This window comes from Vanellus vanellus (assembly GCF_965231255.1).
Source record: "Vanellus vanellus genome assembly, chromosome: 3".
Lineage (NCBI taxonomy): Eukaryota > Metazoa > Chordata > Aves > Charadriiformes > Charadriidae > Vanellus > Vanellus vanellus.
Window position 1 is genome coordinate 10,647,114 of NC_138907.1, and position 21,606 is coordinate 10,668,719.

Genomic DNA, 21,606 nt, shown 5'->3' on the forward strand with positions numbered 1-21,606 from the left:
ATTACATTGCAAAGAAACAGGCCTCACAATCACAAAATGTCTAGCCCAGAAATGCCCAATGTGACTGAGGCCCTTCAGACACAAGTGTCCTATACATACTGACATCTCCCAAAGTGGTCTGCTCGCTCTGACCTGGGATTTTAAAGGGTATCATCTCATACTCTGCTTTTTAATGACTTTGGCCATAACTGGACTTTAAACATGCCAGGCCAGGAACTGTCGTGAAATGGTCTGCAGGTCAGGTAATGCATATGCAGACTAACTCACTCTTGAAATAGTTTAAAATGGAATGTTGCACAAGTTTAGACAAACGCATTTTAAATGCAAGCTACAGACTGACCAGAGGTAACACAAAATTTCTCAGTATAGTTTCAACACAGGGTAGCTGTACTCTCACTGACTTAATCTCATTTAAGTCTGCATTGGTTTAGCATTTTCAGCATGGTTGCTGAATATCTAGAGATTTAAGACAGAGACTGACAGAATAAAAGGGAATGTTCTCAGTGTTTGGATGTACTGGCTTTCCAGTAATTGCTAGAAAGGGCTTATTGTGGGCACCTGATAAAAGCGTCTACTTAGAAAGGCTAAATTATTTAATTACGTATCTCTGCTGCTCTCATTAAGACTCACATTAAAAGGCCAAAAAGAGCTATTAGTGTCAGAAGAAGCTGGACTTACAGACAAAGCTTTATTTTCTCCATTAGGATGACTATAGATGCCTATTGCAACCACCTTTTGCTTTCGGTCTGATTGTAGCATTTTTATTCTGCCAATGATTCACTAGCCCTTTTGTTACAAGTAGCTTCTAGCATCCTTCTTTGTATTTACACCACATTCAGAACAGAAGAATCTAGGCTATTGTTTTATTTATCTTGTCTTCTGTATGAGCATCTCCCAAAGCTCATATAGAGAGCCCAGAAACAGTGGCATTGTTTCTGGAAGCTGGAGTTGTCACAGCTGGCAGACTATGGTGCTTTGCATGACCCAGGCTGTAAGCATAATGTTTCCAGTGAGATCAAGACTACAAGATTTGGCCTCCGTGTCTGCTCTGCAAAGAACATTGACTCCGCAGGAGTGAATATATAGTATGTACAATGAATGAGATACATCATAATAAAGGAGTAATTATGATAAAGATGTCTGTCACTTTGACTACTTCGGAGAAAATATTCAGGCTTGTGTTCTGTTGTTTTGGGAATGATGATACAGAAAAATCAATAATCATTCATAGGCCTCTCAAATGAAATGGCTTCCATTAAGTACTGGATGGCAGTATAGCTTTTCTTGCATGGATTTTTGCACAGATATCCATATATAAAATCATAATATATCTTCAGAGTGGCACTAACATAAAACAGTTGAATTATATGAGCAGTATCTCGATCAGATTTTGGCTGGGATAAATGCAAATCCTTAACTCCTCACTCTCTGCTCTTGAAACCCAAACAAGCAATGCAGTTATTTTAAACAGGAAATGAATACTTATATACCTAGTAATCCTCTGCGTGAATTGCCTCAAGAAATTCCAAGACCTATGGCACTCGGTATAGGAACACCAGTTAACTGAACCGAAGTATAAATCTCTAGTAGTCTGGAGCCAGTAGCAAATCTATAACAAATGTAAACCACTAGAAGGAGACAGAGAGCCACACTGCATGAACATGAACTACTCTGAGTCCAACCTGTGCTGCATTAATGCAGTACGCAGTTACAATCTTCTACAAACAGAGTTGGTTGAGTCTGAACATTGATCAGCATGTGATACATTTTCCTTTGATCCTGTAATTGAAACAAAATATTTGGCTTAGGAAATAAGACTCTGGCAGAAACTTCCTACCTAATGTTTGGTAAATCAATTAGTCTATCGATCAACTTCCCTCTCTGTATTTCGCAACCTGTGGTACATGAATACTGTGGTAAGAATGAACTAAACATATGTCAAATGTTCTGAGGTCCTTGTAGACACTTGGCACATTGGAAATGCAAAGTATTATTTTATTTAGGAGTGCAGGTATTGCTATTTCTCTGCTACCCTTCAGACTGTTGCATTTCTGATTTTTTTGAAAAAAAAAAAAAAAAAAAAAAGCAAAACCAAACAACCAAAACCAAAACCAAAACCAAAACAAACAAAAAACCAAAACAACAAACAACCCTCCTAAATTCCCTTTTACCTACGGCACATAATTCTGCAGTTGTATCAGTAAAAATGAACAAGATAAAATAATTTAAGACTGTGGTTTTTGAAAATAAGAAATGTTTATGACAATTCAGTGAAACATTATATTATTACACTAAAATATTAGCAGAAAGTAGGGATACCTGCCTACCCATTCCCTACCCCAGTGGTTCTACTATCTGTATGTGTCCCACACAGAGCTGAAAGGCTCTTAAAGAATCCCTGTATTTGCTGCTTTCATAAATACTGTTATAAAAACAACAACCACCACAAAAAAAAAAAACCAAACCAACCCAAACCCCAAACCATTTGCATTACTTTTGCAGCCATTTTTGGCTGAAACTGAAAACCTAAACCTTTAAATCTCCTGGAGGAAAAAGAGATGACAAAATGTAAACAAGTAACTACGCCATCTGAAGATCCTCAGGTATGCTTCTGACTGTAAGTACAGAGAAAGACTCTCATTTGTAGTTCATACTGATTTAATTAGAATAGACACAGTATAGCACTTAGATGTAAAGGAACTTATTAAAAGGAAGCTCACTTTTGCAATATTTTAAATTGCACCGACGGCACAGAGAAGTGCACTGCAGCTAGATAAAACCCCAAACTTCTAGCCCTGTTCTCCTTACGAATACACTCTTCCACTTTCCCCAGCCTTGACCTCAACCTTCCTCAGACCGGACCTGTTTTTCTCTTCCTCTACAAACCCTGATGCTGAGGAAGCCAGCTCAGCACATTCCCTTCAGGCAACCAGCCGTGACCTAATCAGCCACATACATACACTCCAGCGTAACCTATAGTTGAGAACAGGCCCCCTTCAACTACACTGAAGGATTCCAGTGATCCTATCTTAATCTGCCTTGGAGGGAACCGGCTGCAGACTTTGGTTACAATAAGCTTCAGATGAGACTGTAAACAAAAAGGAGGCAAAAGAGGTGTCTGGCTAGTAATGCCAATACTTTTGATGCAGATACTTACTTCTGTTTTATGACTTATCGGAACATAAATCTGTAAAATGTGGATCTCATCTCTGGGAGCCACAGATGCGCTTGTGCAATCTAGTTCTAGAGAGCGAGCTCTCGCAGTGGAGAAGTATCAGTCCACTGCATTTTGAACCCAGATTTATTTGCTGAAAATTGCCAGGAGAAACACATTGGGAAGATGAGGTGAAGATGTGTAACATCAGCCAGTACAGAACAGATGCTCTTTCCCCTGGGACGCCTCCGTGTAACCAAGGGACCTCTGGCGTTAAGGCACCGTCGCGCAAACCAGTTTGTGCCTCCCTTTTTCCAGGAAGCAACTGGAAGCGTTATGCGAACTGCCTGTTTACCGCCTCCACCTAAACGGCCTGGCTGCCGAAAAGCATGTTTTCTGCCCTAAAAAAGCGGCCCCGCTCTTGTCGCTAGGGGCGGAAGTGCCCCTACACGCGGTGCCCACCGGCGGTACGGGGAGGACCGTACGGCCGCAGCAGAACCAGTTACCCGCCGGGGGGGCGGAAGGATCCTCCGCACATCGTTCCCCACTTCCGCCCCACGGCGCACACACGTGCGACAACTGCCGCCCCTCGCGCCCGACGGCCCTGACGTCATCATTGCGCGCCGGAGGAACCCACGCCCCCTCGCCGCTCTGCACCGGCAGCCCGCCCGGAGGTAAGAGCGGTTCCTCCCGCCTTTCCCTTGTCCTCACCCCACTCGTGCGGCTGCACAGGCTTACCCCCGACCTACCCCTCGAGGTGGGCCTGCCCGCTCCCCCCCGCACCTTCCCCCGGTGGTACGGCTCGGGGTTGGCGCGGCCGGCCGCTGGGCCGCGGCGGCGGGCCTGGGCCACGGCCACGGCGTCCTTGTGGTGGGAGTTGTCGTCCACGCAGTCAGATCGGTCTGTGTGGTTTTAGGCGTTTTCAGAGGCTATTGAAAAGAGGGAGGTGGAAAGTTGTGACCGACCACATTCGGGAAGTCGGGTCAAATGGTAAAATCCCACTATACCATATCTCTAAAGGATGGGTAAAGTGTTCCATATTTCACAAAGAGGTGTTAGGACAGGAGATTTTGGTTATAAAGTGTTGGGAAAGCCTCGGTTTGCACGCATATCTGCTTCACCTGGTGTGCCTGTGATGGAGGAACCTGTGTGTTACCTGGGAGCTGAACCAGGCTTCCAGGGGAGCTGTGAGTCCATGTTAAACTGTCCCAAGTTGTTCTCCTGTCACTGACCCAAATGCGGGGATGCCCCTCCGTAATGTCCCAGAACTGAGGGTCAGGTTGTGTGCGTTACTCATTTTGTCAGTGAGCGTAAACACAGTTTAATGCATGGCTTGTGTAATTACTTGTGAGAAAGAGAATATGGACTACGGGCTTCTTGGCTGGCACCATGCCTTGGGGATGGCAGGTTGTACTGTCGGCAGTGAACGGTTACGTTCCTGTTAAAGGTCAGTAACATAGTGTTGCAATGGAAGGAGCCTTGAGAACTTGGTAATTGTTGTAAGAAGTGCACGGCTTTCAACGAGAAGATGCAGTTTGCAGTTTACAGGCCGTGGTTAAAATAGTCCAGAAGCACTCTTTTCTCTTAACAGAAATGCAGGTGCTGATACTTAAAATTACTAAGCTCAAGCACTTTGTAATGAAGTAGATCTGGATACGGTTCTCTCATATTTCTGCAGAGGTAAAGATGTCCCCTTCCGTAGGCTTTGTCACAGCATCCTGACTGCAAGCTTAGTTGCTGCTAGCCACTTAGGATAGGACTTTGATATGCAAATTAAACTTTAGATTATGCTAATTAAAAGGCCTCATTTTTGAGACAAACAAAAATGGAAAGACTCGATTGTAAAATAAGTCAAAATTGAAAGGTGTCTGCCACATGTCTTGGTTTTAAAAATATACTTTAAAAATATAAAGGAACACTTCCAATCTAAAATACTTGGATATTGCTAATCGTGCAGCAGTACGACCCTTGCTATAGAAATCAGAAAGCACTTAACACGAGGCTGTACCCCAGAACATGAGAAGCTTGGAAGTGCTTGTTAGAATTTGGAAGCTTCGTATCAATGCGGTGTAGAAATCACACAAATAATTGATAGGCGCATTTCTCCTTGAAGTGGTGCGAGATTTTTAGAATCTTCATCTTCATTCCTCACCTGTGCACAAGCCGGTCTGCTTTTCATATGAACTTGCCTGCATTTAGTAAAGATGGTTTGTTTGTTTTTAATGGCAGCAGTAGAAAGTTGTAGGATGTATATGGAATGGAATGTAATGGGGTACTGAGAAAAACATCAATTCCTTTAAATAAATAAATAAACAGTGTACTGTAATGGTACTGGTCACCACAGCTCCAGGTAGATGCTGCAGAACCAGAGCTGGAAAAGGCAGCCGACAGAAGAAACAAAGCTGACTGATGGATAGGCAACAGTGAGAGTGAAGCTTGATATCATTAACTTTAGAGATGATGCCAAGGGGATGTGATAACAAACTATGAAAGCTTTGGGGTTTCAGACTTTATGACCTTTGTCTGAGCTCTCTCTGTTCACTATAACTATTTGCCTTTCTCCGTTCTTTATGCAGGCTTGCTATGAGGCATTCTGCAGGGCCTCGGGATACACACCACCTTTAATCACCTCTTCACGCAGGCAGTGTTCCCCATGCATGCTGTTCTGTATAAGCTCTATTTTTCTGTCCTGAGAAATTGCTTGGGTTTCTTTCTCCTGGCTTTGTTTATTCTCCTGGTTCTTTGTTCTCCCTTCCGTGTCAGGCTGTAGTTACTGCAATGCCCTTTCTTCCTGTGCCAGGCCAGAGTGCATCTCTGTTCTCCATCCTACAATGTTTTATTTAACCTATATCAGTCCCTGTGAAAACTCCATGTCCCCAGACGAGTATTCCCTATTACTCCCTCACATCTGTGATTTCTGCATGTCCCCTTTCTTTGCTGATAGTAGCTGGTCTCCTTTTTGTCAGGTTATCAGCTCTTAAATTCTATTTATGGGGTAGGTAGAAAAGATTTTCCTGGTTTTCTCCTGCATCAGTAAGATTGATGCTTAGAACACAACATCCCACAGTTACTGCATTATGTTCAATGAAAAAAAATGGGTAAATGCTTCTAATAGTTGAACAGAGTCTTGTTAGCACAGTCAAATAATGAACAACCAAAAATAGCCTGGGGTCGCTGTTCTAAACAGTAGAGAAAGGTACTGCGTGAAGTGCAGTGGAGAGTTACAACAAATTTTAGAAGAGGTGGTAAACTCCAGGGTTTAGAGCACACAGGAGCTATAGACTGGAGGCAGGTTGTTTCCTGTTCGCTGCAAATTTGGTAGGACAGAATTATTCAGTATTGATTGCTGTCACCAACAAAAACCTGCTGGAATATGGAGATAACTGAGTTTCATCCGCTATGAGACAATGTGCAAACTGATGCAAGGAGATAGTATTTTGCTGTACAAGAAGTTCTTGCTAGGTTCAGTGCAACCAAAAATATGTTTTAAAGACTAGATGTACAAATTTAACATCACATTAAAGCCCCAATCTTGAATTGAGCTGTGGTAGCATAGTCTGAGTGTGGTTTTCATAAAACTTCTCACTGAGAAGTGTTCTGGACATACCTAAAGAAAGCTGGTTTTATGATTGTACTTACTGATGGGTGCACTGACAGGTTGGAGCTGAACAGGAGCCAGGGTATATTGGATTTGTTCAGAAAAGGAAATGACTGTGTCATCAAAGATGTGGAATCTAGGACAGCTGATTACAGAGAACAAAAATGGTTTAAGAATCATGCAGACTGAGTTGAAGGTTTACAAAGTTGGTTTGTGTGGATATAGCTGGGGCTGCAGTGAATATGGGTGAGATAAGCCAAGGTGAGATACCCGTTTTCTAATGTGATATCCCCCCATGGGCTGAAGTGTAAATGAGCCTCAAAAATATTATCTCCTCCTTTTAAATTTTAATCTTCTTTTAAGACAGATCAGAATAAACCTTGCAAATCCTCTAGAATGCTGAAGAGACTTATATCTCGGTGGCATCAGCAAGAGCCTAATGGCTGTGACCCGTTTTGTTGGGTTCTTCTGTGCACGTTGAGATGCTGACTGGAGCCTAGCTTTGAAGGCAGGGTTAAAAATGATTGCTCAGCTGTTGCCCATTTGTAATATAGTGCAAATTGTGCATTGGGCTCGAGTTGGGATATTTTTAAGGGGATCAAGATAAGCCTGTTGGTGCATACTTGGTATTTCATGGTAGGCTTAATTAGTTTTGCAATGGAAATCTTTCTTGCAAATGAGATTGTGAGTTGGCATTGCAAGAGCACTCTGACTAATTGTACTAGATGTGCTCTCCAGCTGCCCCAAGCTGGCTTGAAAGGCGTTAGCAGCAAAACAGATCTGTAGACACAGTGTTGACCAGTGTCAACTAATTATTATGCAGCAATAATGCTGAGAAGTTGTCTGTCACAGATTAGAGCCTATTGTACTTAGAGCTTTGCAAACATGGAATAAGGTGGATTTCTCTCCCCAAAAGAGGTTTGTGATCAAAGAACTTAGTCATGATCTCTGGTAGCTTTAAATTTAAGATGCTTGTTCCTTGTTGCTCTGTCGTCCTACAGCCACAGCAGTGGAACTACAGTGTTAGAGCAGAAGGAACATCTCTGCTGCACTTGCACATCAGCTACATTCACTGCAGGTCGTGAGTCAGAACTCATGAGAAGGAGGACAGTGTCAGTTTTTAGGAGCTGACAGAGACAGTTTGTCATATTGATGTTGCTAATGCATTTGTTTCAAATTTGAGAGCATTTTTATGTGCCCTGACCAAAAGGTTTTGGGTTTGTTTTGGTTTTCTTTATATAATCTGTAAATATCCATGAAAAGCAGGAAAGTCTAATCTGATTGTTAAATGAACAATCTGAAAAAATAAAAGATCTGAGCTAAGTATGAAGACGAGGCTTTCTCGTGCTTAAGAAATAGGTAAGAATTAACATGAAGTGTGACGTGAGTTACAGTATTAAGCAGAATGAAGGGTGCTTAATTACATTGTGTCTTCTGTTTGCATGTTACAAAATACTTCAAATACACCATTTTTATTCTGAACTGGGCAGTTTTAATTCCAGTGGAAAACCTTGTGCATGACACTAACACTGAGCATTTTTAAATTCTTTCAGAGTTTCCTATTGCCATGTTGATACATGCATGTAGCTTCCATTGCTTTCATCATTCATAGAGGTACCCAGGGCCTAATTAGTTTATATCTTTCAGTATGACAGTTACAGTTTTGCTGTGAGGGTGGGCAGGAAGGGAGTTTTGGTTTTGCTTTGTAAGCCAGCTGGCAATTACTGTCTACAGTTTGTGTTAAAACACCAGATACATTCAAAGATTATTCATAAAAGCCACCTGCAAATTGTCTGCAGTTTCCCTTTTTCCTTTTCTTACCTTTGTACACCAGTCATGAGTGTACTTCTCTTGAAAGGTGTCTGCAGAGTTCTTCTCTTCGTTCTCCTGAAAGATAAATGTGAAGATGGACAATTTTGGTAGTTGTATTGTGCACAATCATCTATTTTGTTTGGTTTTATTTAAACTTCCTTAATACAACATTTAACTCAGTTGGATCTTAGATCAGTAGCCACGTTATCACTACGACAAACTGCTGCTGATTGTCACCAGTTTAGTCTTTTTTTATACAGTCTGCGTAAGATGACATATTTTCTCTTGCTTTCTCCTTTCCATATTTGTGTCTTTTCTATGGTTCATAATATTTCCCTCCCTTCCCTTTTTGCAGGTTGAGTCTATTACTTGGTGATTTTTACTATGTTGACTGGAGAGAAAACAAGGTGTTCCTTGTTTTTTAAGCAGAAATTTACATAAATGTAGTCATGTTTTTGAATAAAAGAGAATTTATTCAGAATTTTTTAGAAGTTTCAGAACATTCAGAAATTTTCCACCTGTGGAAACTCATAAGACAATTTTTTATCAGACATAAATCCAATGACTGAGTTTTCTTGTGAAAATGGTTTACTTTTGTGATTTAAAGTCCTTTTCTTCCTCAAATATGTTTTTTCTTTATGCTTGTTTCCCAAAAACTACATGGCAGTTTTTCAGCTCAGGGTTAAAAGGGAAAGTTGTTTCTGGTAGATTGATGTTATGAAGTCATACGACATTTTTCATCACTATTTGTTTGCCTCGGTGTCCTTAATCAAAGTAGGCCTTTTCTATTTTATGTTTATGGGTTGTGAACTTTCCTTTGCATTCTCAAAATTAAAGATCTTATAAAGTATTATCATCATGCCCACAACCACAGACTGTGTTCTGCATCGTAAGTGTTGTTATGTGATAATGAAAATGCTGTCTTACCCTTATTTGCTTTAGACTGGCCCATTATTCACGTGCTTACCCAGTAAGTTATTTTCATAACTTCTCTTATCTGAATATTTGTACTATATTTTTTCTTTTAAGTGGAATCTCTATGCCAAATAAAATTTGGTTGCAAGTCAGCAAATCCAACAGAGAAAACCCGTGTAGTAAACATCAACTTCAGGAACTGAATTAAATTTCTACTTGTTCAAAATACATAAACACTTGTAAAACTTTCAGGAAAATTTTGTTTGTGGTTTAATAACTGAAACACAACCATTGAGGGCAGTACGGCTTTTATGTATGTTTAGAGAGTCACTGATGTGGTCTTAGTTCCTTCCATCCTTGGCTTTCTCATTCTGCAGGTGTGACTGTGCAGTCTGTGTGTTGATTTTGGCAGAAACAGCTTTGTGGAGTTTCCGGTGTACGTGTTTTCTAATGTAGTGTAAGTTTGTTCTTGTTGATTTAATGTTATCCAAACTATTTTAGGCTGTTGACTGCTGCCTTATTGTTGGCATGTGCCAACACTGTAACAGATCCTGCTTAGAGATTAGTAATGCTGAAACAACAGTCTAATGAAAAGAGAGAGGTCCCTCCACAGCAGGAGTAGGAACTTGCTAGTTCCCGTTGAACAGAAAACACAAATTCAACAAATTCTTCCACCTCCCTGGGCAGAAGGAGCAGACTTATCAATGAAGGGCACTGTACATAGGCTAATGTGCAGCCTTGTTCCATTGAAGGCTGATGCATTTTTTTCCTTCTCCTTGCTAATTGACAGTGCCAAGTAAATATTTGGGATACAAGAGCAAACTTCTTTCTGGTTCATCAGAGAGCAATCATAGAAAAATACATTTTAGACTATCTGTTCTTTCCTTCTATCTTCCTATTCTTTCTCTGTCTCATTCTTTAGGTTTAGCTTGAGATAGCGGAAATAATATCGTATATGCTCTAGTGACTGTCTGTCCTTGCAACTGCTGGAAAATAGCTTGCGTTAATTTGCATTGGTAACACATTCCTGCTGCAGGACTTTGTCGGTGGGTTGTTTTTTTCCTGCAGTTGCAGGTGCTGGATGCCCTGATAAAGACAGAGAGAAGAGTTGGAATTTATGGGTATGTTCATGCATGTCCATCAAATTAAGACCATAGATTAAGTATTGTAGTGATAATAAGCTCTCTAGATGATTCTTGGATTGGATTACACCTCTCCCTGTATGTGTAAATGTGTAGTGACAGACACTTTCTAACCAGGCTTAACTGTATTAACAGCTGGGAAAATCTAGTTTCTTCTGTACCTTTGAGTATTTTCAGTGCTGGATTACGTGACTAAAAGTTAACAACAAACATTGTTTCTGGACTTTTGTAATCAGCCTAACAAAGGTGATTATAATGCCGGTGGCCAGGACAAAACAAAACACAAGCAATACTATTGTAAATGGCAGAAATAGTTGTATTGGTATTTGCTTAGTATTACCCTACAGCATCTTGTAGGTCCATCTCAGCTTTCTTGCTTAGGTTTGCTGCAGCTGACTGGAACAGTGTTTACATGTGTGAGTTACATGCTGGGGTGTAGAGAGGACCTTCAACATGTCATGGTTAGCGTTGTGATTCTGTATTCAATCTGAAAAACAGCTCTGACCAGGATGAAAAGTCATGCAGCTGAGTAGGATTATAATTCTAAACTATGTAAACAACAGCAGTGAAACTGGGCTTGTTAACTGGCCGATCATATTTCTGAAATCACGCTGGTGCGGTTAAAAACTGCAGTTGCAGACAAAGTTGAATAGCTCCACACTGTTTTTTCTCCCAATCTTCCTCGTGTTTGACCTCTAGGAGACTATATAAATAAAAAGAAACCTCTCTCACACACACCACGCTCTTGCCAGGAAAAGGGAAAGATCAAATCTTCACCTAAAACAAACTCCCGTGATGTGACAGCTGTTTGCTGTTTCCTTGCTGTTTGCACTGGCTGTGTGGCTTGGTGTTCACAGATGAAATTTTGAAAGTGCAATTTCTCCAATTTACATTCCCGCCCTCTGTACTCAGCCTCAGGGTGGCAAGATTATCACGCTGATTCTAAGTAGGAAGGACTGCAGTGGTCCAGGTGCTCCCACTGTTCTAGATGCAGCTCACCAAATGGGCAAGAAAATTATATATTTCTTCTCTTCTTTCCTTGTAACATTCCAGAAGTTGTTGCTCAACCAGTAGAAGTTGTAAGAAATAACCTAGCTTTAAGTAACATTAACTCCCCGAGATAATGTCATTTATGATTTGAGAGGAATTAAAGATATCGATTGTAAGCCAGCAGCCAGGTGGCTTGGCAGTAGCTGTGTCATGTTACCATGACTGCTGGGATCAAAAAAAGGAGTGCTTTGGGATTTTTCACATCTTTGCTTATCTCACGGTTGCTGTGCATAGATGTGTCTACAAGTTTTCCAGAGTATTCTGAAATCCCCAAATCAACTCAGCTTTGTTACTGGTAGAGTTATATTGCAAATTATAATACCCCGTAGAGAATTCAGAAAACTGGACACAGGGTTCACAAGAAGAATTTCTTGGACCAACTCCTAAATTTAGCATTGGAAGATGTAACTGACCCTGACATAACTGGTGCTGCATAACCGCTTTAAAGCTGAAGTAATGTCTGTTCCTAAGACAGGCTGAAGCCATATCCCCATTTTTTTTTTTTTCCAGTGTCCAGCCTGTTGCCTGGTGTAGCTCTTTATATACTGTGATTTATAGAGCACTTCTTTTAAACAAGCAAATAATTTCTTTCTATCACAGACCATAAAAGCTAAATACTGGTTTGGGACTGTTATAAGGATAGGTACTAGACATGTAATTTGTAATGCTCCTTCGTGCCATTTTGCACAGCAGTTAGGAGATATCCCTGAAATTATAGGCCCTTTAACTGTGTCACTATTGACATCACCTGCTAGAACTCTTCAGAAGTAGCCATTTCTTGTAATATTTAATGCATGAATGCTAATGCTTTGTATTGTAAAATAAAGTCTTTTGACTCTGTAGGGACTTAATGAAAGGGATTATTAGTTTTGTTTCTTCTTTCCAGATGGAAATGTCAGAAGATGATATTAATACAGAAGAATACCCCACTGAAATTCATGATTATCTTGCAGCATTTGAAAAATCTCTTGGTTCTGTAGATGAGATGCTAAAGACAATGATGTCAGTTTCCAGGAGTGAGCTTCTCCAAAAGGTAAACAACCTTCCTTTTGACAATCTTTTTGCTATTAATATATACCCAGAATACCTGGGAACCTGAACCGAAATAAAAGGGTCTGTTAGGCTAGCCACTGCACAGAGAAATAACAAATGTGATGCTTCCTACCCTTGATACCTAATATTTGAAGTTCTTACGTTTCTAAGATATCCAGATGGTCTTACAAACAAACAAACAAAAAAAAATGCTCTTCCAAGCTGAAAAGTGATGATCCTACCAGTGAGTCATTTAGGTAGAGGACGTTCTGGCTTATTTCTGACCTTCCTTAAAGTGCATGCTGAGTGCTCTTTCATAACAGAGAGGTCATTCACATTTTTTTCCGAGACCTTTTCACAACAAACTTAATGGAACTTGGTATACCCAGAAGGATGTAAAGGTGAATTGACAGCAGTGAGGATTGATCTGATTCTAGAAGTCTAGACTTGCAGGACCTGGTGCTTTAAAAACCGAGCTGTCTCCTCTAGCTATCTTATAAGCACAAGTCTGTAAAATGTGGGTTTTTTCAGGGTATAAAGACAGAGCAAGGTACTGCCTGAAGACTTCATACAAGCCTCTTTATCTTTTAACATTTAAAGCCTAACATGTACTTTCTTTCTTTAGGGCAAGAAAAAGCCAGCACATGAGGGAGCTTCTTTATCCTCTGAGGATTTCTAACACAAATAAATTATGAAGAAAACAGTCTTGACAACACTGATCTTTTGACAGTATCCATGTTAGAACTAGTGAGCTGTACAATGATGTTATCAGAGTTTCTGGAAATCCTATAGGACTAAAATAATAAATTGACTTTGACAGTTGAGGGGGAAAAAAAACCCTCATTACCTTTATTCTTCCTTTGGTTTACAGCCCTAAGTATTGCAGCATGCGTTGAACACACAGTCTGCCATGGGTAGTGTTAATGTTCATTGAATGTCTGTAGCATACTGTATTCACATTTGAGCTTCTGCGATCTTAAGACTTTTTTTTTCTTCCATTGATAGCAGCAACTATTTTGAATTAAGTTTCTGTGGAAAAATAGAGACTTATTTCTGACTATGGGAACAGTAGTCTGAGAGCTACGTGTCAAGAGATTTTTGGGCTTTTGGCCATATGGGACTGGCATTTAACATCAGATTGGGAAAATGACGAGAGTAGTTGCAGAGGAGAAAATGGTTCTGTGATGTCAGGGAAATAGGCATAAACATGGTCTCAGTGAACTTCTGGTACAAAAATGTGCTCATTCAGTGTGTATTTTTTTATTAATACATTCACAATTATAAAATGCACATAATACTAAAATCTGTGCACATCTTGCTTAAAAATGTGCAAATGTGATGTGTGGTTTTTTTTTATTCTAGCTGGATCCTCTTGAGCAAGCAAAGATGGATTTGGTTTCAGTGTACACGTTAAATTCAATGTTCTGGGGTAAGTATGTAGTAGGAGGAAAAAGTAGTATTTATGATTGCCTTTTGAACATCTTCTAGACAGCTGCGAACATTAAATAATCATATTTCATAGCCAAATAATTAGAAACTTGTAATTACCCTGAGGACCGAAATTATTGGCATCTGTAGGATAAATGATGTTGAAACTCCAAATCAAAAAATGATATTTACAATATCAAGCTGACTTTGTACATGCATGAGAATGTTTCTTTGTTTTTTCGTAGCAACCTTTTCTGTCCTTTTAACAGGAAGTTTAACCATGTTAGATTTATCTTTTTTAAATTGCAATATTTGATGATAATAGTTTGTCAGATACTTAACAATACAGGTAACTCCATTTCTTTTTAATGGTTTTATGTAGAACCTACAGTTTTCCTATCTGAGTGATTGATTGGGTCCTCGGTCATCACAGCCTTCAGTTTCAAAAAACCCATGTTTTTTTCTTGTAGTATACTTGGCTACTCAGGGAATCAATCCAAAGGAACATCCAGTGAAACAAGAACTGGTAAGATTGTTACACTGCATGCACTGCAATATTTTACTTGCCCAGGACAGTTAACTGATATAGAAGTGAAAAAATGTTTATATCTACATTTAAAATTGATATGTTGCCATAATAGTGTGCATATGCTACGTGGTGTTATATAACTGTTCATATGCCCTGCTGGGCTGCCTAAATTAAGAAAGACGTATTTTTAGCTCCAAACAGTACTGTTTAAAGCAAGGTTGTAGAGTCTGCTGAAATTAGAAAAGAACAAGAAGATGAATGGTGTCATCTTTTCTTTTCTCCACCTTTGAGAATTGGATTCTGAATAGAGCAGCTTTTCACTTGTATCTGTTAAATGGAAAAATGTAACATGTCTGATAATAATTTATAACTTCCAGTATGGCATTTTTTTCTTATAAATACTTGGAATCATGTTAATCTCTGAGGCTACCTTTTCTTACTTTTGTATGACTCTAAAAGTATAGTGTGGTTGATTTACTAGCGAAGACGGGAATGAGCTCCCCTCCCCCTTCCAAGTCCTCCATTAATTCATTTTCTCAGCAGTAAAGAATCCAGTTCAGCAACAAAGCTAAAAGCTTTTTTGGCACCAGTTGTATGTGTATTGTCCAGTAATTCTGCATTAGTGACATATTTACAACCTATAATAAATCTTTTAGGTTTGTCTTTATATTCCATTTAGATGCATGACTACAGTATGGAAGGCCAGCTATCTTGAAAATTCTGCTGACTTAAAAAATCAAATTATTTAGCCTGAAGAAAAAACAGAAATCAAAACTTATAGCTACTCATTTTAATTCCTGTATAAATGAAAATATTAAATCTGGGCAATCGTAAAATACTTAGCTTAAATGTAATCCTTACATAACCAGTGGAATGGAAGATAGGAGTGAAAAATGTAGAAAGCTAGCCTGAATAACAAGAATACTTCTATTTTTAATTTTGTGAGGTTTTCAGTAGTCTAGACTGTATCATATTAAAAAATGGATTGGTTAATATTTCATGAGCTTTCAGTCAGTTTCTTGTTCCTCCTGTATTATATAGTGTCTGAATATTGTGTTAATTTAGCAGTACTAAAAAATAAATTTTATTTTATCTGTGGATATTTTATGCTGGTATTTTACTTCATGAGTGCCAGTCGTTTTAACTCTGAAGAATGGGTGAATTACCATAGGCTGGATTCTTATCCAGATCTCTTTTCCTTTTACAAGTATCAAGGTGAATTAATGCACATGCCTTCCTTCCAAGAGCATTGTGATGTTCTTATTCATGTGGAAAGGGAATAAAAAAAGACTGTTCTGTCATGATTGTTTTGGGTTTAGAATTGCTCTCCTTGTGTACATACAGGGAATACACGGGGATTCAAACTGTATTAATAAAACTCACATTCAAGCTATCAGAGTTCATTTCTTTTCTCACGTTGACATTTGTCAGCTCCTTTTTCCCATGTTGATACATGTAGGTTTGCCATCTGTTCTCATTAGCCATCTCGGTCACCAAAGAAATATTACAGTCTATCATCATTTCAGACCCTGTAAAGCTTTCCTCATTAAAGCTATGTTTTAATACAGAAAAAGTGGCCATCTTTTTGACAAATCAGTTGCTTATAATGGTCACTGAAGAACTGAAAATCAGTTTAGTAGTGTAGGTCTCATAACTGTTGTTCCACATTCAAAAAGCTGTCAGCAGCTGTGCGAGAAATGTGTGGGTTACATAATATCAACATTCTAGTTAGCAGTATCCATAAATGTTCTGTTAATCCAGATTTATCATTTGGGTAGAGCACTATATATATCTATATCTATATATATGTTACTATTGTTTGTATTACAGTATTACCTAAAGGTGCTAAAGTTGAAGGCCATATTAGGCTAAACATGTAGACATGAAATATATCAACCAAACTTTTATGTATTTTACAGAATTACTGTAAGTGTCCTCTCTAGTCTGTGGAGAGAAGCAGGCATTTAACAGAGGGTGTTTCCCATCTTAGAGGGGTTTAGTTACCCTCTCAAAGTAATTTTATTGATTGCAGAAGTAGATGAGGATGAGTAGGCACATAAACGACAAGCTGGGAGTTAAGCTGGGAGTGTATACTTTAAGTGGTGCTGAATCTAAGCCATGCTTTCTTCAAAAAAACTCTAGGCACCAAATGACTATGGAATGCTAAGATGGCAAGAAAGTATCCCCTTGCTTTATGGAATGGCAGTTGAAACAGGCTTTTTTTAATTTATGTTCATAAAAGGAACTTCTGGTATGGCTGGAAATTCATTAGGCTGCCTTAGATAGGGTCATTGATAAGTCCTCTTGACCATTTCAGGATCTTAACCACAAGAGTTCTTTGTAGTTGTATGTATAATGCGTGTAACATCTTTGATTTTGTGCAAGATGCTTTTTGGCTTTGCTTGGACACGTTGACTTTTTTTTTTCTAGACAGTAGTCAGACAGTACAATTCATCTATAAATATGTCAAATATCTAAATATTATTTTGCCGTCTTTATGTAGGCCCAACTCCAAATTGAGTTCGGTATTTTGTTTTCTAACTTTGCTTGCAAGAACAATTCTCGTCTCACTGTAAATTAGATGCGGAGTCTTCATCTCTGTAGGACTTTATGTTCCTATGACAGTGGATGTCATGCAAGTATTAGTATGGTATGTGATGGAAAATCTGCTAAAGGGGAAGCCTCAAGCTTGCAAAGAGACTGGTATATATATATTTAAATGATGCTATTTTTATAGGTATTATAGAAATGTACAGTGTGAAGAGATTCTACTCATTGATTTTATTTTAGCAACAATCTTGGGAGAATAGTATGAAATATACTTTCCTTTTTTTTTCTTTTTTTTTTCCTAGGAGAGAATAAGAACATACATGAACAAGGTCAAAGAAATAGCAGACAAGAAAAAGGCATCCAAACTTGATAAAGGAGCTGCTTCTAGATTTGTAAGAAATGCACTCTGGGAACCAAATGCTGAAAATGAACATACGTCCAAAACTCCTGCTAAAGGAAAAAAGAGAAAGATGGACTAATTTTTTGTTTCCCCTTATACAGAGTCACCTAGAACTTATTTAAAAATTTGTTTTGCATACTATATGCATCTTGGAGAGGTGCTGTATAGCAACATTTTTGATTAAGTTATACTTAAGAATTTTACAGGATTGTATTTTGTCCAGAACACCTGTCACTGAGGTAATCACATTGTATGTGTATCTTAAAGTGCCATTTCATGTGAGAGAAGTAACATTTCATTATTCAAATAATAATGACATATGCTTGCTGGTAATAGATACTAGTGATGTTTTGTTCATAATATCTAAGAATTCTTTTTTTTTTACCACTCAATGATTGACACTTTTTTATATGTACGGAAACTTCTGAATATTAAAAAGTTTCAAACAACGCTATCCAGTCCATGGTCTTTATGCAAGAGCCATGTTTACTTTCTCATTACATCATTGTGTGAAATGCTGTCTTTGTAGAGTTTTGTAAGGTTTATTCACTGTGTTAAACTGTTTCCTTTTCAGCTTCTGAACTTGAACGTGTGCCATATTCCCTTACTTCTGGTGCCTCTGAGAAAACTGAGCTTCAAGGGCTACAAGCAAACAGCCTGGATTCCACTCTAAGCCACTGTGTCTAGTCAATTGAAAAAGTAGATTATCCCCAAAGGGCAATTTGTAGGGCATGAAAAAAGGCACAGGCTGGGGACAGCTATTAGGAAACAGCACGCGCAGGAACCTGATCGGAATTTTGGCTGCAGTGCTCACTGCTGACACTGTGAGAGAGAGAAATATGCTCTGAGGTGGTAGGAGTGTAGTCATCTGTTGAGATTTCTCAAATCTTCATCAAGGAAAGCATTCTCTGGCGCAATAAACACTACTGCTCTGTTTTGTAAATATTCTATTTGTTTTCTGCAAAATGTGAAGCTTAGTCTTTTAGGAGAGGAGGTGTGTTAGTTTCTTTAGAAGACCCTCACTAGTTAATTTTTCAATACACTGCAAAGCAAAACTTACTTATCCAGCCCAAAAGCTGTTTAACAATTAGCAGTAACTTAACTACTTGTGAAGGAAAAATAAACAATGTAGCTCACCAAAATGCAGTTTGGGTAGCAGTCTACAAAATTGGTTGGGAAATAGTGTTAGTGTGAAAGATTAAATGATAAGAACAAATGAATCCAGTATACCTACAGTACTGCAAGCTGAATGATGTACAGTAGATGGTTACTGTCCTTACAGAGTTGTACTGCATCATGCAATGCAGAATATGGACTAAATTGAATTAGGTGCTAAAATGAAGGTATGTACTTGAAAGTGAAAGTTCAATACATTAACAAGTTTATTGAACTTAAATAATTGTTGCATATCTCTAGAAACATTTCCAGTGACTGGTATGAATTTACACATTTTTGTTTAAAATAAACTCTTTGAATAAAGAGCAATTCCTTCAGTCCAACTAACAAGAGAATGTGCTTGTATAAATGTTCATGTAGGTGCCTGACTTTGCTGCCTCACATCTACAGGACTGCTCACATGGGTATGCATATCAAAGGTCCATGAACATTCCCAGCTGAAAGCAAAAATGCGAATGCTTTATTCCTACAGGTTAATGTCATGGTTACACCAAACAAAAGAGCTGTTGGACTTGGGAGTCTTTTTTTTTTTTTTTGTCTAATTAAGGTTAAAAATGAAAAAGACCCGAAGTGTGTTCTTGACCAAAGATAGCAATGCTTATGTATTGGTGTACTCAGCAGGTTTGGACAGAGTTTATTTGGAAGTGTCTCTTGTGTTTTACCCCTTTCAACCTGATACTGCAAAAGATAGCTGCAGGCTGTTATAAACATACTTCTGGACTTTGCGTGGATGTAGAAGTCTGCATGTGCAAAGTATGAGATTCTAAATGTTATTCTCAAAACCATCAATTTAAAAAAAGAAAAAAGGCTAGGTGTCCTATGAACTATTTGGGAAGACAATAGAAGTGGTCTGAAGTGGCACAAGCCAGAAGCACTTTAATGTAGAGATTTTCTGGGAGATAATGTCTTATACTTTGAGAGGCATTGTCTTGAGGAAATGAGTAGCTCAGCTTGTATTTACGGACAGTGCTGTTAATTAAAAGGGAATTGAAGGACATTTCCATTACATGATTTTCCTCTAAAGCTTCAATTATAGCTTTTGTTTTTAAAGGATAATGTCTGAAAAGGATCATAATTCATTGTCCAGTAAAGTACACAGCTTTCATTGGTAAATGTTTAAACAAGAATAATGCAAGGCTATTAGCTAAGACTTACTGAGGTAGAAGTCCATCTGGTATAATTAATTATATACAGGTATTTGGCATTTGTGATAGGGCAGTTTAAATAGATGTAACAAATGCAACTTTGTAAACTTTTTTTTTTAAGACTTGTATCACTCAGTATGGCTGTTCACAGCCTGGATTTGTAGCTTTTCTAATACAAAACAACCCAGAATGGTTCTACAGGGCCTGAAAGGGAAGGAAAACATCTGGGAGACTTCTAGTCGCATTGCTATATGTGCTGAATATGATGCAGAAATACTAATTCTGCACTTAGTTAATGCCAATGTAATGCAAAGAGTTGCTCTTAATAATAGCAAAAGTTATTAGCACCAGTGAATTAAAGTATTAATGAACTTAAGATATTTAAAGGGAATATTAAGGTGTGTGTGACGCCTCCCTGCTTTTGTCTTGATTTTCCTATATTATGGGTTATTTAATATTAGTTAGACATACCAGCTAAGAGAAGCACTAACAAAACTGACATCTCTGAGAATGTTTATAAGTAATGAAATGACAAAATTATGTAAAACTCTTAAGTTATGGTAGAAATATACATGTAGTTGTATATATGTAGACTAGAGGCCAATTGATGTCAAAATCTGTGTTTTGTGTTCAGGTTTTTAAGTTAAAAGTGAAAATAGCATTCATTTTGTTAAAGATTCTGTTTTGATATATGCATTTAATGTGTTACCTGTTCTTGGAACTTTTCTTTCTTTCTAGTCTTCGTACCAAGGAAGCGATAAGGTTGATAAGAGCACGTGAAGCTATTAGCAGCTATGACTAGAATTTGATATGAGGTTGTATGGGGAATTTTCCAAACTTACAAAAAAAAACCCCAAAACCAACCTTCAGAAAAGAAATGGAAACACAGCTCAAGATTTTAAGCCCCACTAGTGTTAGCTAGCTACATTAAAATAGCAAACAGCACCTGGGGGCATCCAGGAAGCTCTATGCTTGGCAAAATTTGGAGGTCATTGGATAGTAGGGACTTGACTCAATTGACTTTAGAGTCAATGGGAGACTTTCCATTTGGTCTTCAAGGACTCTGGTCCTTGAATTAGTGTGGCTTCATCGAACTGCTACAGTTGGACAGGAGAAGTAAATTACTCGGTTATCAAATCAATGGCTCAGGATTTTGTAGTAGATGTTTGGCATACTACTCAGTGTTTTTTCAGTCAGTGAATTATCTTTGTCTTAGATACATCTTTAAATGTCTAATGAAAGTTTTCCTCCCCATACACCTGTGCTTCTCAAAAAAATTCTGCAGGGAGAAAACTCCATGTCATTAACTGTCCCAGCCACGTAAAGAGATTTTTACCATAACAAAATGGACATCTCTGACCTAAGAAACGAAGTCTTCTCCCAACTGTGTAAAGTTTCTGCAGGTCTACTCCTAGAAAACTTCTCTGACAGAGTGTTTACTGTGGCTGCAAACAAATGAGAAATCTTACTAGAACTTAAATTACCACTTTTATAAATGCTAACCATGAGTTGAGAAGTCAACACATCACTGCTACTCCTTTCTGCTCCTTTCTACTCCTTTTACTTTTATTAGTGGAGAACTGTATCCTCAAGTGTGGATGTTTTATTAAATCATCCTATTTTTTTCTGGCCTTGAAAATCAATACTAGCATGAAGCCTTGTCAAAAAAGTATTA

General features: G+C 38.5%; 1 protein-coding gene across 3 annotated transcripts; it reads left to right on the forward strand.

Moving 5' to 3' along the window:
• The first annotated feature begins 3,785 nt into the window (after positions 1-3,785).
• On the forward strand, positions 3,786-18,516 carry C1D (C1D nuclear receptor corepressor). 3 transcript variants are annotated; one of them, XR_014268998.1, is made up of 6 exons: positions 3,786-3,828; positions 12,558-12,704; positions 14,066-14,132; positions 14,602-14,657; positions 17,513-17,849; positions 18,185-18,516. XR_014268998.1 is itself a non-coding variant. In XM_082481228.1 (5 exons), the coding sequence occupies exons 2-5, from the start codon at positions 12,558-12,560 to the stop codon at positions 17,687-17,689; spliced, it is 447 nt and encodes a 148-aa protein (XP_082337354.1). In that variant the 5' UTR covers positions 3,786-3,828; the 3' UTR covers positions 17,690-18,058. The 3 variants fall into 3 exon arrangements, 2 of the variants coding, with proteins under 2 accessions (XP_082337354.1, XP_082337355.1); XM_082481228.1 differs by lacking the exon at positions 18,185-18,516 and having other exon boundaries at positions 17,513-18,058; XM_082481229.1 differs by lacking the exons at positions 3,786-3,828; positions 18,185-18,516 and adding an exon at positions 9,824-9,936 and having other exon boundaries at positions 17,513-18,058.
• Positions 18,517-21,606: the final 3,090 nt, after the last annotated feature.

Bases quoted from the DNA above. Each gene is read 5' to 3' on its own strand.
- C1D (XM_082481228.1), top strand. From the start codon at position 12,558: ATGGAAATGTCAGAAGATGATATTAATACAGAAGAATACCCCACTGAA. The intron at 12,705-14,065 runs GTAAACAACCTT...TTTTTATTCTAG, and splicing joins GGAGTGAGCTTCTCCAAAAG to CTGGATCCTCTTGAGCAAGC. The intron at 14,658-17,512 runs GTAAGATTGTTA...TTTTTTTCCTAG, and splicing joins ATCCAGTGAAACAAGAACTG to GAGAGAATAAGAACATACAT.